General features: G+C 42.1%; 1 protein-coding gene across 1 annotated transcript in view; it reads left to right on the forward strand.

Annotated features, from left to right (window-relative positions):
• Positions 1-21,211, forward strand: part of TENM4 (teneurin transmembrane protein 4) — a 598,102-nt gene that overhangs the window by 538,652 nt on the left and 38,239 nt on the right. The window contains exons 26-27 of the mRNA XM_075050174.1: positions 8,796-8,950; positions 12,624-13,501. Of these exons, the coding sequence (XP_074906275.1) occupies positions 8,796-8,950; positions 12,624-13,501 (1,033 nt within the window). The remainder of the gene's footprint in view (positions 1-8,795; positions 8,951-12,623; positions 13,502-21,211) is intronic.

Consider the following 21,211-nt stretch of genomic DNA (forward strand, 5'->3'; position numbering starts at 1 on the left):
CCAGTTCAGAAAATGCCCTCTGATTTTGCAAGCCTTCCCCAGTCAACCCACAAACACATCCTAAGAGCTTGCCTCTGGAAATAAGTGGGTATGTCTTACCCTCAGCCAGTCTTGGTTCTTCTTAGTGAGATGGCTGGGAGAAGTGCCAAACCAGAGGGGTGTAGTGATGGGCACATGTCTAAAGGGCAATAGAATAAATCCACCCATCCATTTTATACCCACTTAGCCACTGCTCCTCCTTACCAAATAACAGTGTTTGGTCCTTCCCAATCTGGACTGGATTTACCTACGTTCAGTTCACTGAGGCTTTCCTGACATTAAAAAAATAAAAAGCTCTATAAGCATTTCTATAGGTATAAAATAGCAACAAAACCAGCACACAGCTCAGTGATATGTAAATTGAGGTTTATACATTGACATTATATATTATGGCATCCAGCTTACATGCTATAGCGGGTTCAATATGGGAATGGTCTAATTCAGCGTGACTTCACCTGGTTCCTGATTAGCTTACTTAAATGTGATAAAAGCACAGTCAAATCAGAGTGAAAGCATCACACAGCCTTCATGACTGTGAACTAAATTGTTCAAAACAGGTTTAGCCAAACATATGCAGTCCTGTGTGTAGCCAAGACTTCAGTCTGGCAGTCTCAAGGTAACAAGCTCTGCATATGGAGGATGTCGCTCCTCCCAGCTGTCCACAGCTCCTTGGAAAAAAACCACACAGAGGCTGTAGAGATGAGGTGGAATATCCTGTTGGTATACACACCTTCTGCAGTGTTTGTGAAGAGGGGCAAGAAGGACACCCATGCAGGAATGCTTTTCAAAATGTGGCATTTTTACCTGTTGTATGTCTTGCCCAGTTGTTAGGATTGTGAGGAGTTATTTATACGTTCTTGGCTTTGGCATCAATGTGCTGCAGGTTTCCTTTCTCCTTCCATCTGGGAGTGGTAGCTCCCTCCTTCCTCACCACAGCAATTTCCAAGTCTATCCCAACCTGTTCGTAAAGCAAGCCCTCAGCAAAACCTGGGCATCCTTTAACAAGTTTCACAAAGAGCAGGCAGGATGAAGACAGCTGAGCTGTTGTTTCTCTTCCTGGCTAGCCTTCTCAGGAAGTTCTTTTTCTTGACAAAGAGATGACATTGTTGTTAATGAAACCAAGAAACCCAAACTGATTTAGTGACCTTTTGTGTCAGCTCTAGTTGTGATTTTTTTTTTTTTTTTTGGTTACATGTTGGCTAGTTGTTTCTTGGCAGAATGCAGAAAGATGTACCTTGGGAGACCTGGTTTTTGCCAAAAAGCACTGAAAGCCAAACTGCTACCCTTGTAATATTCAAAGGGCCCAGCATGGTTTCCAAGCACTCCAGACTCCCATGAGGTGACCATTATATTAGGATAAAGTATTGCCAGGGGCACAGATAGAGAAATGGAACAGCTACCTGCGGTCAGGTTGCAGTGTAGGAATTGTCTCACTGAAATGAGAGGGCTGAGTGAAAAGAAAATTAAAAGTGACTTGGGCAGAGAGATTCAGACAGTCCAGCAGATGAGTCATGAGATCAGGGAATCCAGAAATCTGTAATCCAATTTTCTACATCACTTTGATGTTCAACCAGTGAAAAAACAAAAAAAAAACCAACAAAAAAAAACACCAAAAAAACAACCCACAACTTTTGTTGGACCTCTGTTCTCCTTTGTACAAGATAAGAGGAATATTATTCATTTCCCTACATGGGTGGATGTTGCAAGGTTTAGACGAATTATGTTTCTGCTTTGCTGTGGGAAACAGAGCTCTAGAGTTCAAAGCTTTGAGCACTGAAATCCTTCTTGTTGGCAATTCAAGCTCTCAGGAGGCTGTTCTTCCACCTCAAACATATAACGGCAAAATGCATGCATTCATTCCTCACAGCTCTGAAATTTCACAAAGTAGAAGTAAATTGAGGGTGAGAGAGGAAATGACACAAAGCAAAATGGCAACAAGAAAATAATAATCCGGAAAGCCCACACTGCCAAGGGAAAGTTTGTAAACTGTGTTCCCTGATCTGCTTCTAGCCTGAGTTTGCAAAGTCTGCTGAGACAATAGCTTTGGCAGGTGTGCCTCACTTCCCATTCACCTCAATAAATGATTAACAGTGAAAAATCACACTGACATTGCAATGTCAGCATTGTTTATACCTTCACGGTGGTTCATTGTAGCAGAAAAATCCAGCAAATGCTATTCCTTCATGTGATTGTGTTTCATAATAGGTCAAAATAAAGATGATTTATTGTACAAGTAACCAGTAGTCATCAGGTTACCTTCTGCTTCCCTGTCTTGGCAGGGGAATAAACACTTATAAGTGAAGGGTCAGAGGAAATTAGGAAACGATTCTGTAGCTTTAGAGATATCAGCTGGCCAGGGAAGGATTTGGAAAGTTCAGTTCTTCAAAAATCACCACTCTTCACGGGACTCTACTTTTTAAGGCCAAAGCTTTTTCTTTTTTTTTTTTGTCTAAAGATAATTGCTTCATGCAAAGTAGGATTTGTGTGCACTTGTTCAAAAATTGTAAGGAAACAAGGTCTTGTCTCCACTTTCATGAAGTTTTAATTAGCTGGTATTTACAGCTTGCTGGAAAATATGGAGGGAATACACTCCTGCCAGATGAAAAACAGCAATTCATAAAGACTGGAGGGTCAGTTGTGAGGTGTCAACATATATTTTTGCATTTACCTTTAGCCTCTTGAACTAGTCAAGCATCTGGTCTAAGCAGATTTTTTTGGCTGTCTTCTCAGTGGAAAGAAACTCGTACCCTGAAAGTGGTTTGTTCTATGCCACTATACATGTCCAAGGTAGGATGATCCACATTCTGGGAGTGCTGATCTGCTCCTGGAGGCGATAGCCTGAAGGATGAGGTCCCACCCCAGCGAAGACCATTCAGAATGGTTCTCCATTTTCTCAGCAGCAGCCTTTTCCCCACAGTTTTGATCATTCTTCCAGTCCCAACCTCACCTCCCATTACTTCGGAGTGGATAATTTCATAGAATCATAGCATCACAGGATAATTAGGGTTGGAAGGGACCTTAAAGATCATCTCATTCCAACCCCCCTGCCATGGGCAGGGACACCTTCCACTAGACCAGGTTGCTCAAAGCCCCATCCAACCTGGCCTTGAACACTGCCAGGGATGGGGCAGCCACAGCCTCTCTGGGCAACCTGTTCCAGTGTCTCAACACTCTTGTCAAAAAAAATTCTTCTTTATATCCAATCTGAATCTACCCTCTTTCAGTTCAAAACCGTTATCCCTTGTCCTATCAATACATTTCTGAAGTAGTTTCTGGATAGAGGTTCTTGTCTCTCTCCATTGAAGGAGAGAGAACGCCCTTTAGATGATCAGCTTAGACAAGATATCAGGAGGGATAAAACCTACCCCAGGAATTTCACCCTTCCCCTGTCTTTGGCTTCCCTGATAAAGGTAAGCTATACAAACAGAAGACAGGTAGATCAACAGATGCAACAGTGGTGGCAGTTGTTTGGTCAGGGTATTTATCATAGTTACTAGGAACAGGCCTGATGCTTCCAATTCATTTGCCACAGAGCACAGCAAAGCTTTCAGATGCTAATGAATTTCAATATATCGTTGCAAATTAAAGTGTTACCACTTTCTAATTATCATCTGCTAATAATGATCCTCTTCTACAAGCAATCTAAAGAAAAATTAAAACTCCAGCTTGTCAGAGCATTTTTTTTCATCTGAGTACTCACCAGTGGTTCTCCTCGGGAAAATGTTGTGGCAGAGAAATTACCAAGGAGCCTGCAATTAAGAGAGATTGCAGTGACAAGTCTGACACAATAGGAAGAAGGTTTCAGAAGGGACGTGGGGGGGACGGGGCATCTCATTCATTTAGCACCACAAAAACAATGCAAAATGAAGTAATTAATTTGGGGACAGATTGCTTCCTTCACTGTGTCCTGCTGAATGTGTAAACAAAATCTCAGTTGTTCACTAAGTGTTCATGAGTTCGACAGAATTAAAAGAAGAAACTCAACCCTCCACAATCTGTTAACATTTTTATTGTCAAATAATAACGTAAGGGCCATTTCAGGGAATACCAGAGGCTGACTGAACAAAATATCTTGTCTCTTACTGTGGCCAGAAAAGACACGTAGGAAGGGGGCAGTGATAGAGTGGCCTTTCCCTGCTAACACTCCAGATTCTAGTCATAGACATTTGGGGCACTTTCTGAAGATCTTGCAACTGGACCTGTGCTTAGATGCCACCATCAATTTGTCTGGAAACCTCTCTGAATACTTAGTTTTTTCCTTGCAGACATCCCGTGCTAATGTTTTCCACAATTTTTTAGCCACAGCATGAAAAAGTGTGGTCTTTTTGATGCCAGATCATTGTTTTCTGTTCTCTCTGGGCCTTTCCTAATCCATTCCTATCTTCTAGCTCCCTCCTTGACCACTGCTGAGCACAAAGCTGATCTTTGCAGAAAACTTTTCACAGGAATTCCGAAATCTTTTTCCTGTGAGCTATTTTACAGCTTGTCATTGCATATGGGTAGTTAGGTTTACTCCTTCCCCCATGAATTCCTCTGTACTTATTGACATTGATTTTCATCTGCCATTTTATCACTCAGTCATTCAGCATCCAGCCAGACAAGAAAGCTCCAAATTTGGATTCCTTTAGCACCTATTTTTTACTTAAAAGAGTTTTTCCCCCTTTTTTTCCTAAGTAGAGCTACATGTGCAATGCAATCACTTTTAGCAGTTCGTCTTCTAGAACAAACCCACTGTGTCCCAGTAGCTATTTGCAGCGTAACGTTCTGCTGGCACCTCTTTGCACTACAAGGTCCTGACATTTCAAGCAAATGTCATCGCATCACAGCTTTCTATCAGCACAACTCACTGGTGTGATGCACGTGGTGCTACAAGCCCTTGTTTCTTATGGGATCTCCGACTACCCAAGAGGAGCCAGCGTGATTTCATAACGTATGTATTTCATACCTCAGAGCTGAAAGTTTGGATCTGCAATGCTACCTGGGTAGTGGCAGCAGATGTTTTCTCTCAGTAACTGTGAGATTGAACTTCAAGCTGTATGCTGAAAATCTTTAATTCCCTTATGTTCCTATGGAAACATGAGAGGAGCCTTCTGCCAAAGCAAGCCAAGGCCTTTGGCTTTACATGCGTGACATGTGAATTACCCGTTTCTGTGCCCATTTGCAGGAGCCAGCTCCCAGCACTGGAACTGCGCCATTATCAGAAAGGAAACACAGAAAGGTCCAATCTAACCTCTACAATCTGCTGCAAAGAAACCGTGATGTTTCTTTCCCTCTCCGCAGAAGTCATCCATCCAAAGACACTTGTCTGTGGGAGAGCAGGGCTCCTCTCCATAATTAGATTTGAATCCAAGACAATCAGCTAAAGTCAGGAAGGGATTGGAGCAGTTGCTGTGTGAGGAGCATGTGCAAATGGGAATTTAGGGCTTTGACAGACTGCAAACTCTGTTAGCCTGCAGAACGTCTTAGGAAATGCAAGGCAATTGAGATTGCTTAGCCTCCGTGAAAGAGGGATAAGCAGAGAAGTGCTCTGTGATAAGAACACATGCACATGCCATTGCCCTGGAGCAGGATGATAAGTGGTAACTTTGCCATCCCACTTTAACTTCTTTGGGTGTGCAAGCTCTTTGTCTAAGCTGGAATGCAAAATAAAGTTGTGCTCTATCAACTCATCAGAGCTGGCTTGAGAGCCAAAGTACATACAAGTTATTATTACTCTAACTGGTTAATCAGACCAGCCATCAGACCTCAGCATTGAACACCGTGAGCGACTGTCAGCATACGCTGCTGATAAGTCCCATCCAATACATATGGAACTAGCCAAGAGAGAAAATTCTGCCTCATTTAAAATCACATTATCCAGCCTGACACCCTTCACTGGCTTTTGGCCTGTCACACAGACTAATGGACAGGCACCCTGAAAAACACTCGTTGTGAACCTAGGAATGGATAAGAGCCTCTTGTGTTTGACAAAAGCCAATTAAGATCCACTAAACCTTCTATCATGCCTCTTCTGAAAAAAACACATCTACCATATCACTTAAAGAATTCAGTTGTATTCCTGGTGGCCAAGCAAATGCCAGCGAACATTAAAGAACTTGCCATTCGGCAGGCAAAATAATTAGAGGAGCAGTAACCTTCAACAGCAGATGCCAGTGACGGGTGACATGTGCCCATATCCCGGATGACACATTGAACAGGGCACCAACGAGGGCACAAGGCTGACAGATCCCATGGCAGGTGAAGACAACTTCCAGAAAGCCATGGATGCCAGGGAGATATTGATGCTTACGCTGCCAGATCCCTCTGCAAGCTTTTGACAAAGTGCTAAGATACAACTGATGGGTTTATATTGTGTAATGAGAATAAACGGCCACCACTGCTGTGGCTTCTCCTGTAGCATTCAGATGTGCAACAGGTACCTGCCGCTCCTCTTTGAGGTTCTTGTTTCATGGTCCTGCAAAGATCAGTCCTATCTCGGCATGAATTAAACACAGGTATTGGAATGTAGGACTCGAAGCAATCTTTTGGGTCATTTAGTCATCATATATTATCTCAGCAATACTGCTGTATAATCCCCTCCAAAATTAATGAACTTCATCTTAAAAGCAGCAAGTAATTTTTTCCTCACAGCCCTAGAGGCTATTCTGAAACTGCGCTGCTCGGATGGTCAAATACCCAATCCAGGTCAAAATGACGCCCTTCAGACAGGGAGATGCTACAAAGAACAAAGGAAAATGCTGGGTTTATCCTAGCAAAAATACACAGCTCCCGTTCAACTCGGTGATCTGAAACATCAGTTCCCTGACTCCTAACTGACTTTGAATCAACAGGTTGCAACCCTGTCCGAATACCTTCCTTTACCTCAGCTCAATGGAGAAGTTTGTTCTGTCTCTCAAACAATGACCTATTCCTGAGGTTTTCTTGCCATTACTTCCAGGCTAGATTATCTTCTGTAGATTTCTGTATGGCCAGATATGTTATGTTTTTCCATGTATCATCCACCTCCATGGCTTCCAGCCCATGCAGTAGTTACAGCGCTGGCTGAAGGCCATGATTTTAATTGCCAAAGCAATCAGGGGATTAGTCCCTGCTACATGAAAATCTAAAATTTTTGATCTGTGAACTGCTGCATCTGTACTTCACAGCATAGCTCACAGTGGATAAAGACTGAGGGTAAATGTTTCAAACAAGGGATCTGGCTGTAAAACAGCGTTTTGGAGAAACACAAGATCTGATTGCTTTTCAGAAATATTCTCAAAGCTTTCTCTCTGAAACAGATTTTCCATGATTTCTGTCACCATGATGACAGCCAAAAAAACATTTCAGTGAGGATTCATCTCACTAATTTAATCTGTCTACAGTATAAATGTTTCCTTTGGAGATACTTGCTGTAGTCTCCTTTTATAGTCAATGGGGAGGAAAAGGTGTTTCTAGCAGGTTTCATATAATCTCTTGGATATCTGCTTTAGGGTGGTATGAATTGCACCCTAGAAGTAGGTATTTCTCTCCACTGGAAAAGCTCCAGATACTTGCTTGGAAGCACAGTGCAGATGTCAGCTTTTTGCCAAGTGATTGCTACGCTGCTAGCAAAAGAAACCAAACAGGAAGATCCTACTATTCGTATATTCTAAGCAGAATTTTCACTTGCATAGAAAAGGGTGTTACAGGCTTCTACATTCTTTAACTGTTCCTTACATTCTTTTAGTGTCTTTAAGACACTCAAATATTATGCTGAGCGGCATTCTGCCACTGTAGGGTAGATGAGATGGATGACTCTATTAGTATCTGTGGAGTTACTTTTAATTTATACTAACATAAAAGAGAGGTGAATGGGGCCCTTAAGTTCTTATTCCTGCCTTAGTCATGGACTTTCTCTGTGACCTTGTGAAAATTGCTTTATCTGTTATTTTCCCGATATGTAAAATTAGGATGATCACACTCACAGACTGCTATGAGGTCTAATTAGTAAGTGTAAAGCACCATGAAATCCTCTGATGGAAGATGCTAGTATAGCTAGCTTGAGATAAAGAGGATTAAAGGAGGTTGTGCTAACATAACAAATACTTGAGAAACGATGCTTAGGGGGAAGTGAAATGGCACATATCTGCAGGTGAGGCAACGAGAATCAGCAGTCTGTAACTGTTGTCAGCAGACCTCAAATCCACTGACAGGAGTATGTCTACAAAGGAGGTTTGGACAACGAAATTAATCACCTAGCAGAGTTCAGAAACAGGTGAAATACTATAGATTAGTAGGATTATCCTAGGAAAAACCCTTCCACATTTATCCATCTGGAATTTGATTGACCTGATGGATCTTCACAGCCTTTTCATCACCATTTCTGAAAGATTCACCAGTGTAACATTTTCCTGTGCATGGCTTAATATTCATACCATGAGCAATAACACCATGTTTCTGAACATGCAAGACATGTAGTTATTAGAAAACCTTTTCCTTTCAGCAGTTCATCGTATGCCATGCCCTTTTCCAGAAGTGAGCAGGGATTTTTAAATTGCATCATATGCCAGTTGGAAGTGCCTTCCATGGAATGGCCCCAGTTCAAAGCTCCTGATAACCAGGACTCCCGCATGTCCAACTCTCATCTCATCCCTTTTGAATGCCATAAAATATATTGCTCCCAACCAAACCAGCAGTCTTACTCTTCCATGAGCATCAAACCAGACACTGTCTTCTATTCATCTCATAATTGTCAGGTTGCCATTACTTTCTGACTGTCTTGCTTTTTTTCTCCTCAGGCATCACTGTGGACAAGTTTGGGCTGATTTACTTTGTGGACGGCACTATGATCAGGCGGATTGATCAGAACGGGATCATCTCAACTGTGTTGGGTTCCAATGACTTGACATCGGCTCGGCCTCTCAGCTGTGACTCTGTCATGGACATTTCTCAGGTAAGATGACGTTTTGGTTGGGTTTCTACAGAATAAAAGCCTATGCCTTCACTCTATCTGCATGTCTGTGTGCCTCTCCAGGTTTGACAAAGAGGTAAGGGCTCAAGGAGAATTACATCTCTACGTGTTTTGAAATATGAAAATGACTGGGTCAAAAAGAAAGATCCTATAAAGACTGAAGGAAAGACCTAACTCAGACATCTCTGGAGAGAGATTTTAAAGATGTCCCAGCCCCAGAAGAGACTTCTTTCAGAGCTCCCAGTCAGCTGGGAGACACAGATTCCTGGGAAGCCAGGTTTCATTAGGCTTGTTTCTCAAGAAACTAGTTGCTTTAAACTAAAAAGTCCAGGCAGCTGTACTCATTTTAGTAGGGCTATATGCCATGCTCTGTTATAACAACTTAGCTAACCATGGGTTTTTTCTTTGCTTCCCCCCATCCTAATTTGGCCCACCACAATTTTAGACCTGAATCAAATTAACATCTAGGAAACACTGATTGGAGGCTGTGGTGCCAAAATTAGCAACAGCAGGAAAACAAGAATCTTGAATTGCATCAGATTGCAAATTGGTTGCAGCTACCATCATGCTGGGCTTTTAAGTCCTGCTGCTTAAAGGTGGAGAGAAAAAAAGAAAAGGGAGAAAAGGAAATCTCAGTTTGATGATTGCTTTACTTCTGGATGGTGCAGAAGAGAAATCTGTAACAGCCCAGCACTCGATTTTGTGGAGCACTGGCCAACCTGTCAAATTGTGCCAGTTTAGAGATAGTGTCCCTTGAAACCTTTGTGCCACTTGTTGTTTGCCTGGCTAGAGGAATATTGCTCTCTCCTATGAAAATATAGATCATAGCTGGAGGGCTAAGTACTATTATTCAGCCACAATAGATGTCAATGGGGTTTCCTTTTTGTAACTACCTAGATAATTTCCGTGCTCCCATATGGAATCTGTTCTTGTTTTTCCCTCTAATTTGAAAAGATTATTCTTGCTTCTTTGCAACTGGTTCCCACTGTCCTCAATTTATGGACAAGCTGAAATTATGAGTTTAAAAGCTCTCGTGCCTTCTAGAGAAGCAAATTTTGCCAGTTAAAGGCCATCTTGTAGAATGTTTCTCATCTTACAGGCTTAGTTTTTTCTTTATCTGAATTTCAGAGGCAGTTACCACAAGACTATTGTGGGTTCATGCTTTAAAAAACATTTTCTCACAGGTTATGTGGCTTGCATGTGTACCAATGTCATATTTAAACACTTCTGAAATGAGCTAAAATGTACCAGCTGAAGAGTCTTTCTTTCCCTTCATAAAATGACAGGAGCCATTTTCAGATTAACCTGTACTGTGACGGACAGATTAACCTGTACTGTGACGGACAGACACACCAAAGACAAGTTTAATTAAAAAAAAAAACAAAACAAAAACCAACCCAAATCAGGCAAAGAAAACCCAGCTTGGGAAGTAGCTTTTCATCATTTACAGTGGCTAGAAGGGTCTTTTCTGTCAGGTCCCTGAGGTTCCCTGGGACATGAGGACATGAAATATTTAGCTGCCAATGTTGACAAGGAACGGTTTTTAAGAAATTGAAAATTCCCTTGTCAGTTCAGAATAAACTCTGCTCTTGATGCTAACTCAAGGCTGCGGAGCTTAAAGACCACTGGTAGGGATGGAGGCATGCATTATTAAAGAGAAAACCACAGGCTATAATGTTTTACTACAGGAAGGGTTAAAATAGGCCAAGAGCTGAGAAAAGGAAAGAGATTTTGCAAACAGAGAACCAGAGTAGACAGAGCTCAGCACACTGCTTGGCCATGAAAATGAGCTTCACAAGCCCAGCCATTAGAAGGCACAATGAACTAAATACCTTGCATCTGATGCTCTTTAAAAAGAAAAAAAAAATTGAAAAGGGATTTAAACAGGAATAGAAGCATCAAAAGTAAAGCATGGCTCTGGCAGAGATGTTCACTTACAGGCTTTAAAAATAGGACTCTCCTGTGTGCCTCTAGATCTTACCTGCTTTCTTCTTGTTCTTGGTTTTAAATAAAATCACAGTGAGAGATGGTTTGCTGGACTTGAGCCTGCTGGCATCTACTCCTCCTCCTTCCAATAAGGTTGCCACTTTATATATGCAAAATACCCCCCCAAACTTAGTCACCTCAGACAAATAAGAAGCAGCAATTGAGATGGATGGTGAGAGAGGAAGGTTTGAAACAAAGAGAGAGAGATCCTGGAACTGCACAGCCTTGAGTGTGCCCAGATCCCAGAGCTTTCCGTCACTGCACAGCATGCTGTTGGGTACAGAGAAAAAAACACATGGGTGCAGGGAGAATGGCACAAAATGGCCAACTTCTCAGTTAACCCCCAGATATCAAGTCCATTTGCTCTAACTTAGAGTGGCCTGGCTGACTGAAAGGGAGTATACAACCAGAATAGCTGTTCTTTGTAACTAGTTGAAAATCTATTTAAAAGCCTGACTGGAGGTGACCAAGAGCATTCTTCACAGTTGTTCATTTCCAATCACCCTTCACACCTCTACTGTGGGTAAGATGCACCATTAGGAAAACATCTGAGCATTGGTTGGTTCCCATTAGCACGATGTTGACTTTTTTTTTTCTATACAAACCTGAAGTAAAATAAAATAATCAAAAAATGCACACCTTACAGTTCTTTATAAAAAAAATTAAATTACCCTGAATTCTGTTGGTAAACGTTTCCTAGGTTTGGCAACTAAAAGAGTAGACTCACTTGAAAAGACAGTGTATTGCAGAAGTAGAGCTAGAAATAGAGACCTTCTAGTGCTCACTCACTTGTGGTGATACCAGTCACTTTTTCACCTTATTTGTGTATGTGGATTATCAGGGTAGAAATGTGATGTGTCACTATTACTTGAACCCATTCTTCCATTATGCTAAAAAAAATATGTGAAAATCACTGTGAAGACACAAGTATTTTACTCCACAAGTTGAAATTGCCTGAATTTCTTGTGAATTGCTATTTTGCATTTTTGCAGCATCAACCAGAAATTTGGTGGTTGTAAATTAGACATACATGCATGCTGACACAGCTGCCAGTTTTGTGTCTATCCCTCCTTGTCATTTACCCAGAGGAGCTCGGCCACTTGTCTGGAAAATCCTTTAGTAAAAGGATCATTGTTTTGTTTGACTGACTTTATAGCACTTCACACAACAAAATGCCCAGTCCTGGGTCTCTGCTATCAGATCCGGGCTCCATCAATTCAAAAAGCATAGGAATGTTTGGCGAGGGGAAATCCCCCTTGAATTTTTGGATCTTTTTGTTTACTCCTGCATTCCCTGGGCACTGATCTTCCTTCCCACATCCCCTGATACCTCACACCAAGGTGGAGAAGCAGAGAGAAGCCGTGGTGCAGAGCAAGAGCCGAGGAGGGTCTGCCTCTGTCCCATCGCCCTGCTCCCACCACTGCTGCAACGCAGAGCGTGGGTGTCCACGTGTGTCTACTTCATGTGACCAGGAGCTAAGCCCTCTCACTCACACCAGAGTTGTGTCCTCTGTGGCCACCATATCAAGCAGCACTAATTAATTGTGTTTCTTTTACCTTTTCTCCCTTTAATCCGTGTTGAAACATCCTCGTTGCGATTGATTTATAGCAACCATGCGGTGAAAAAAGGTCTTTCTATAATCATTTCCTTGTGTTGTTTTACCTTTAAGGTTCGTCTAGAATGGCCCACGGATTTGGCAGTCAATCCAATGGATAATTCACTCTACGTCCTTGACAATAACGTTGTGTTACAGATATCTGAGAACCACCAAGTGCGCATCGTGGCGGGGAGGCCCATGCATTGCCAGGTGCCAGGCATGGATCATTTTCTCCTTAGCAAGGTGGCAATCCATGCCACGCTCGAGTCTGCTACCGCCCTGGCTGTCTCACATAACGGGGTCCTGTATATTGCTGAGACTGATGAGAAAAAAATCAATCGCATCAGGCAGGTCACCACCAACGGAGAGATTTCTCTCGTTGCTGGTGCACCAAGCAGCTGTGACTGCAAGAACGATGCTAACTGTGACTGCTTCTCGGGGGATGATGGCTATGCCAAGGATGCCAAACTCAATGCGCCATCCTCCCTTGCGGTGTGTGCAGATGGGGAGCTGTATGTTGCTGATCTTGGAAATATCCGAATCCGCTTTATTCGGAAAAACAAACCATTCCTCAACACACAAAATCTATATGAGTTATCCTCACCCATAGACCAGGAACTCTACTTGTTTGACACCAGTGGTAAGCACCTTTATACTCAGAGCCTTACCACTGGAGATTATCTTTACAATTTTACTTATTCCGGAGATGGAGATATAACCCTGATCACTGACAATAATGGCAACTTAGTCAATATCCGAAGAGATTCCACGGGGATGCCCCTCTGGCTGGTGGTGCCCGATGGCCAAGTCTACTGGGTGACAATTGGTACCAACAGCGCGCTCAAGAGTGTAACAACGCAGGGGCATGAAGTGGCCATGATGACGTACCACGGCAACTCCGGTCTCCTTGCCACTAAAAGCAATGAAAATGGTTGGACAACGTTTTATGAGTAAGTATATTATGAAAGTTGTGCTGCTGTCTTCATTCTGTGTTCTCTGAACCATGCAAGGTTGATTGATAGAATTTAATTCCCTGGACAGAATTATTGTCCAAGTAAAATGGCCAGAACAGAGAATATTAGATCTCTACACAAACACTAAATACTGGAAGTAAGTGCATTAAAGTTTGAATAAGCTCCCCCTACCAAGTCAAGAGTCAGAGTTTCTGCTGAGTTTTTCTAAATCAGCTAAGTAATTTGGACACCTGGTTCTCCTTAACTGTAGTTGGGACTGGGGATTTAGGTTGGATGTCAGAGAATTTTTCTTGGCTTTGAAGGGCTTGGAAGTGTGAAAGTTCCATCAGATCCTCTTTTTCGCAGCTTTTCACCTACTTCCTATGCTGCAGTGTCTTTTTTGAGCTTATTTGAAATGGCTGATGTAGAATGGCAACTGACAATGACTAATGACAGCTTGCTCAGAAAACAATTCTGTAATTAAGGGACTGCTCATTTTCTACTGTTGTAATTGGCCTCACTAAGCAGTAAAAATAGTCTCAGGACTGTTCAAGACCAGCCCAAAGAATTTTTGAGCAGAGAGAAGACAGGATGCATTGGAAACCCCAGAGCTGGCAGTGACTTGGAGATTTGTGCTTCTTTTTTCTATTACTGTTAGCAATTCCCTGCTTATAAATACCATGAAGACAACACACTTCTGCTATCAAACAGGAAAAAGATAGATAACTGAATGAAGGACACCTAGAAGGATGGTCTGCAAATTCATCCTGCTGTTGAGAACCTTTTCCCCTCCCTCTTCTTTAGTTTCATTTCTATTTTCACATCTAGCCCCTTTGAAATGGTCCTTTTAGTGCATAATTTCCCTTGTGGTTTGAATGGTTACATGGAAGTGTTCAGCTACCATAATAATAGACCCATTGGCTAGAATTTGGCTAGAATAGACAGTTCCCAAGATTACAAAGAAAAAAACGGCAAAAAAAAAGATACTCAGAGAAGGAAAGCTGGCTAAACCCACATATTCGTCTGTTAGACATGCAGTTGCTTTGGTTCTTTCTTTAAAATGTTCCAGGCCCAGTTTCAAATTTCTGTGCTTAATACTTGCTATTACTGCTCCTGCCTTGAAAAGAACTGATGGAAACTTTGTGATGAATCTTTTGAAAGGTTATTTGCATTCCATCGATGTTCTGCTTGCAATTACTATAGCAATATTCCTCAGTGAATCAAAGTTAATACCCTTCCATCTCTTACATTGAATTTGCTTGAGGGAGGCTTTAAGGAGGAAAGATAGGGTGTTTTTCTCTATAGGAGTGGAAGCCTGCTATATTGTCAGGACCATTGTGCTAAATCAAGGAGGTATTTTCTTTTTGCAAAGAACCCAATAGTTCCTTTGCTTGAAAACAGATGTAGCCACGGAGAGTGAAGCAAACGAAACATTACAGCTAATAATGGTCAGATTTATACCTCAAACATATTCTTTCATTTAAAAGTGTGACTGAAAATATAAAGGAGATAAAATGAGACAGAAGCTAAAATCCAACTTACTCTGTGGATATATTTATAACAGTGATCCATTATTTCTTGCTATCCAACAAAATAGAGCATTTGTGAAAGTCATCATTCTAGTCCTTTTATGCACTTCAGAAGAGTCATAAGAAAGCTTTTTAGAGCTAAATGGAAGACAGTATTCCCCAGTGGTTAGACTATGGAAATCTTGACTAGAGCAAGTCAGCACTATATGATAGCACGGCTTCACTGAAAATAGAATTGGGAATGTGTCTTCAGAGATCTCTCATCCAAACCTGTGATCAGTTGTCTCTATTTAACTGTTCCTGACAGATTCTGATGCAACTTTATAGAACTACAGGGTAAAAGTCTATATCTGAATTAGTTACCTCAGCCTCCCTTTATAGGCAATGGAGGGAAACAGGCACTTTCAAGGTGAGTTTCTTACGAGTTATGTCAGGTATATCTGCTTTAGGATGAGATGAGATGAGTAGTATTCTGAAAGTTTCTTTCTGTAAAGGGAGTCCAGAATGATTAGCTCAGATACAGATGTTTACATTGCAGAAGTCTACAATTTGGTCAAATGGATCCTATCAAAGTTTTCTAAGTTAATGATAAATATTGATAGTGACAATGTATTTACCTATATTATTCTTATTGTTAGAAAGCTTTTTTATACGCTCAGTCTAAATCTTCCTTGCTTGAATCAGAGGCTGTCACTTTTAATCCTATCCTATCCTATCCTATCCTATCCTATCCTATCCTATCCTATCCCACCCTAAGCTGTCCACTCAGGACTTGGAAAGCAGATCGTCTGCTCTTCTTCCAAGCTGTGAAAAGTACATATCAAATGGCTCAAGACCTTGCTCTGTGATAGCTCTCAAAAGGTAATCAGCAATAGGGAATCATCCAATGGGGTTGTTTCAGATGAATTGGCAGGGATTGATTCTACCCAGGTTTTACATACATTATCTGGGAAAAACTACAAAATGAGAACTGATAAAATGAGAAGATTAGTAAATAAAGGTGAGATACTTAGATTGCTTGATAAAGTAGGTTTTGTTTGAACAAAATACTTTCTTACATGGTCTAGTGCCAGGGTACACATGTAAACAGGCCACATCTAAAGAACTGGGCTGAGCATTGACTCTCAGAGGTTGTAGTGAGCAAAGCATCGAGTCACTCAGTGTGATCCTCAGCATAATTCCATGGCAACTCTAACTTGTCGTTCGGATGGACAAACAAAATGAATACATTTACTCATTCCACTCTACTTGTAGTGGGTAGTACAAAGCTGATTTTGTCCTTGTACAGTACTGATGAGACTAATACTGTCAGTTCTGATGTTTGCAGTTTATGAAGGACAATGAAAATTGATGCCTGTGCAGAAAAACACTACAAAAATGCGTTCATGGGGACAAAGTGCTTTATGCTGGAGAACTAAGAAGACTTGATCTATTTATCTTAACACGAAGAAGACTGGGAAGTGTCCAGATCACAGCGTGTCAGCACAAAACTATCACCTACAGAGGGACTCTTAATCTAGCAGAGAAAGGCTTAAGAAGGATAAGGGGCTGGAAGGCAAAGCTAGAGACATTCAAGTTGACAGGAAGGTGTGATTTTTTAAGGCTGAGATTACCTAACCAGTAAGAGAGACCAACGATGAGAAGCAGTATATTCTCCATCTCTTGGTATCTTAGATCATGGCTCTGGATGCCTTTCTTAAGATATATTCTCACCAGACAGAAGATTTGCATCAGTCAAACACAGACTGCAGGGATGAGGGCAGGCATGGCAGGATGAAATCTACGTTCTTTAATATCCAAGAAGCCAAAGAAGATGGTGTAAACCAAATCAGCATTCAATACCTTCAGGTTATTGGTTTCTGTATCAGAACATCAGGAAATTTACACTGAGGAAGTTTAAGTGATTTAGAGAAATCCTGTGATCATGAGTGGCTGGAAGGTGCTCTGAGTAGTTTTCAGTCCTGGCTGAGGGGGAAGGTGAAGCTCGTATTTCTGTTTTGCTCATGGCCAAGGAAATAAAGACATCAAATCTGACTCTGAGGAAAAGCTGCATGTTTCTCACAGCACATAATAGTTGTTTATGGGCTAGGGCAGGCTGGACACCACTCTTTAGAAAGTTAAGAGTGAATGTAAATTCAGCTGGTAAGTTTACACTGCACCAGTGGCCCCATGAATAACATCCTTATAAGATTTACCTTTACCTGACTGTCTACAGAGGACCATAAACCAGACACCCAACATGAAAGAGCAATGGTGTTGCAAGAGTGACAACACTACATGTGTGCATGTCCGGCACCTCTGGCTCTTCTTCAGCTGTTGCTCTTACCAGGGCATTTCTCAGCCTTTATCATAAGGCTGCAAAGAGCTGTGACATATGGGCACATTGGTGTGACTCTGGAGAGGAGAGAAGGAGGTGGCGTACGTTGACGCAGTACTGGAGATCTATCTCCAGGGCACACCAGGGAATCCAGGTCCTCCCAGGGTTTGGGCTGGGCTGGCACATTGGTTTTTCATTTCTATAGGGGAAGGAGACAGGTGCTGTCTTCAGGCAGTGGCAGACTTGCTCCCAGCACTTACAGCTCTTTCTTTCATATATCCTACACCAAAGCCTGCTGTAACAATCCTGCTTTATTGGGTTTAACGCTGAGTAAGGTTCAGTATATAATGGTGTGCAGTTTCCCTTTCCTTTGAGAGTGAAACTTAGCTCCCTGCAGTAATTAGCCTGTCCCCAAAGGCCTATCTCGGACTTCTTTGAGGGTTTTAGCATTACATAGACTTTCTCTGCCTCTGCAGAGGGCTTGACATTCACTGTCAATTAATACAATGCAGCTCAGCTTGTCCAGTAACTGGATTAAAGACTTGCCTTCCCGTTGAACCTGTGACAGTGATAATCAGCAGCAAAAGAAGTTGATCTGGAAACTCTGCCAGGGGAACAGCTCCTTGTTGTTCAACTCCTCAAGTCAAAGACAAAGGATGCTGTGTGACTACTTGCTTCTTTTTGCTGCTTTTGCTCTTGACCTGAAAAAAAACGCTACCAGCCTTTACAAAGTTTCTTAGCAGTTGCTGTTTTATCTACTTCAGAACACGGAAATTCTTATTAATGTATTTGTTTAAATCAAGAATACAGCAATTATCTTGATTAGCTCATTGAGATGGTATCACTGTACGTTAATTCAATTTCCCTCTGAGCCAAAGTCAAACCTTCTATGCATTATTTAGCCCAGATGAGGCTCTTTTGCTTAGGTCCTTTGTGTGCTCAATTAGTTTCGAAGGTCACCTCCTCCCATACAGAATGAAATGTACAGTTACACATCACTGCAGCCAAGCCCAGAAATTCAAAACCTTCTCATGGACTGCCCAAAAAGTGGCTCACAGCTACCTGGAGGGCAAAGGGTCCAAACCAGCAGCGTTTGGTGCCCTGGTCTGGGTGACTGGGGTACCAGAACTGGGAATCATGGTCAGCATCTACCCCACGGTGAGATGCAGACTCAGTCTGCCTTGTCGTTGGCAGAAAGGCTTGCAATTTTTTCTCTCTTAGTAAAAAACAGAGATAAATAACACTTATTACCTTTAGAGGAGCAGCCACCTCTTGACTCGGAGAAAAGCTAGCTTACTGCATTAATAACATCCCTTTATCACCTGATGATATCTCAGGTCATACACTGAGTTTTATGGGATTTGGTGGCATCCTTGGTTTCAAGTAGTTCAAGTGAGTGTCTCTTTCTGCCCCTGCAGCAGACTGGAGTATGAGAAACACCTTTGGCTTTTGCTCTCCCTCCTCTTTTAGCAAAATTTCTTTGCTCCACAATTTCTTCATCATAAAATAATTAGATTCTCATCATTGGTCCTCTGAAGAAGTTACAGTGAAACTCTGGTAAGTGCCATGATAAAATAGTACTTCTCCAGTACCCTCCCTAAGCTGTGAGGTCATGTTTCGAGCCATTGGCCTGGCCTGAAATGAATGCCTGGTGTCAAGAGTTTAGTTGCGAACCAAGGGAATTACGAGTATCATAAAAGCTAGCGAGAGAGAGGTCTTCCTCTCCTCGTTTGGGCAGTCAGAAAATTCTGCAGACAGTGGCTGCAGCCTGGCCTCGTGTCATTAGGGAGAGGACTTGCCTTCATACATATTTGAGTAGTATCGGTTTGTCTGTTATAGATTTATTTTTAATGTTGTGTTTAATGTTGTTTGAAAAATTGTGAAGAGGCGATCTTGTTCAGAGGCGGCGGGTGCATGTCTGTATAATCGCACGCAAAATATAGTTTGCAAAGTACATTAGGACTCTTTGGCACTAAATGCAATATTATTATAGTGAATTTTTTCCGATCTATTTGACTTGTAGTTTTAAAAGGCTGATGAAATGTGAAAAAGCTAAAATGAGAAAACCCAGAGACTCAGGCAAGGAATTGATTTCTGAATAGACGGTACTTAGGATGCTCTCTTTAATTCCCAAGGCCCAGGTCTCTACACAATGGTAATGTGATAAATGAAAGCTCTGAATGTTTACAAGCTAACAATTAGGCCTCATAAGCACCAAATACCATTTTAATTCTGTGCATTGAACCTTAGCTAAATACGTTTCCAATTGGGAATGGATGGCAACGGCTTCCTTTGCTGGCCTAATAATTGTCACTGTAATTGTAAGTGCCGAGTCTTTGCAGCAGGTTTGAATGGGAGGCAGCAGCTGTGTTAGCAGGTGATGAATTCATTGCTCAGAGTGGCTGCTGCGTGCACTCCTGTGTTTCAGTATTTCCTTAATTCTGGTGCTTTCAGAGCGTTTGGAGAACAGAGAAGTCTTAGGCTGTGATGAAAACTAGCCCACCCCTAAATCCCGAGACTGTGGAAACAGGCCTAGGCAGCTTAGCTGCAAAATGAGGTGACTAGGAGAGATTTATCTTACTGCAAATACCAGGGCACACCTGCAGCTACATAAGAGCCAGTCGCTTAGCCTTTACTCTCCGAGCTCAGGATGTGCCCTATAAGTGCCTTTATAGGGCTGAAAGCAGAGGTAGAAGGAACCGACTCATTTAACTCGTTAAGCACATTACCTGTTTGGGATGCGCAAGCCTTCAAGCTGATGCATCCTGGGAGATTGTGGGTATGTGATAGGTGATATCAGGTATGTGCTGTGTGATCTAAATCAAGGGAAAAGGGGAAAATGCTCCAGTCCTAGGCAAAACAGGAGAGGGAAAAGGAACTGCTTGCCAAGAGGAAAACACTGTGTGTGTCCATGCTAACTGGCTTCCCGCACCTCCTTTTGCATTACCACTGCAGTGCTAAAAGGAGGTTTTGTCTGGACATGAGTGTTTTACGCTTCACCTGCCACCAATTAAAAATAAGCATGAAAATGGGAACCGTCTAATTGTGCTACCTTCTCACATTTCTCCCTTTGTAAGGCATGACCTCCCTGCAGCTGCAAAGAGGTGAGCTGTCACCCCCAAAGCGAGTTCTTGGAAGGTCCCTGCCTCGCTGCTGGGCAGAGGTGCAGCAGCTCTTGCAAATGCAGAAAACACAGATGGTCCAGGTTACTTCTGACAGAGGCTAATGGGGTGACTAAGGAGGTGCCAAAAGTCTAATGTACACATGCAGACATCTTAAACCAATTCCAGCACACCATTCCAGACCGTTCTGGCCCAAAAGGAGCCTTGCTTCTCAGGATCCAAAGTCCCAAATGGAAGTCCTCGCTCTTGGTGAAGTTCTCCCCCGTAGTGTGAGATTTGTGCAGCTGTAAAAATGTAACCACATAAATTATGTGTATTGTACTTTGTCATTTTGATTTAAAAAGAAAAATGTGTGCACAGAGGTCTAGGCACCATCGCACTCTTTCGTGCTCTTTTTTCGTGCTATTTTAATCCATTTTGCACAAGCAGAGATTACTGGCATATTCACCCATTTACATATTTGCAAATATTACATATTTGCCCAGCAGAGAGCTGGAGGACTATTTGTGAGGGTGCTGTGAGCTTGATGTCCAGGAATAGAGTTTAAGGAGCTGAGTGTCTGCTGCTGCTTGGGGCTGTTAAACTGAGTGTCCATGGGTTTTTGAGGCTTTCTTTGGAGCACGTAAGTAGGGCTTGCATGGAGTATAGGTTTTGTGCTGACTCTCAGCATGGTGCTGAGTGTCATTCAATTGGGATAAAACATATGACTCACAGGACATTGACTCAGCACTTAAATGAA

The sequence above is a fragment of the Buteo buteo genome, chromosome 18 (genome assembly GCF_964188355.1).
Source record: "Buteo buteo chromosome 18, bButBut1.hap1.1, whole genome shotgun sequence".
NCBI classification, from domain to species: domain Eukaryota; kingdom Metazoa; phylum Chordata; class Aves; order Accipitriformes; family Accipitridae; genus Buteo; species Buteo buteo.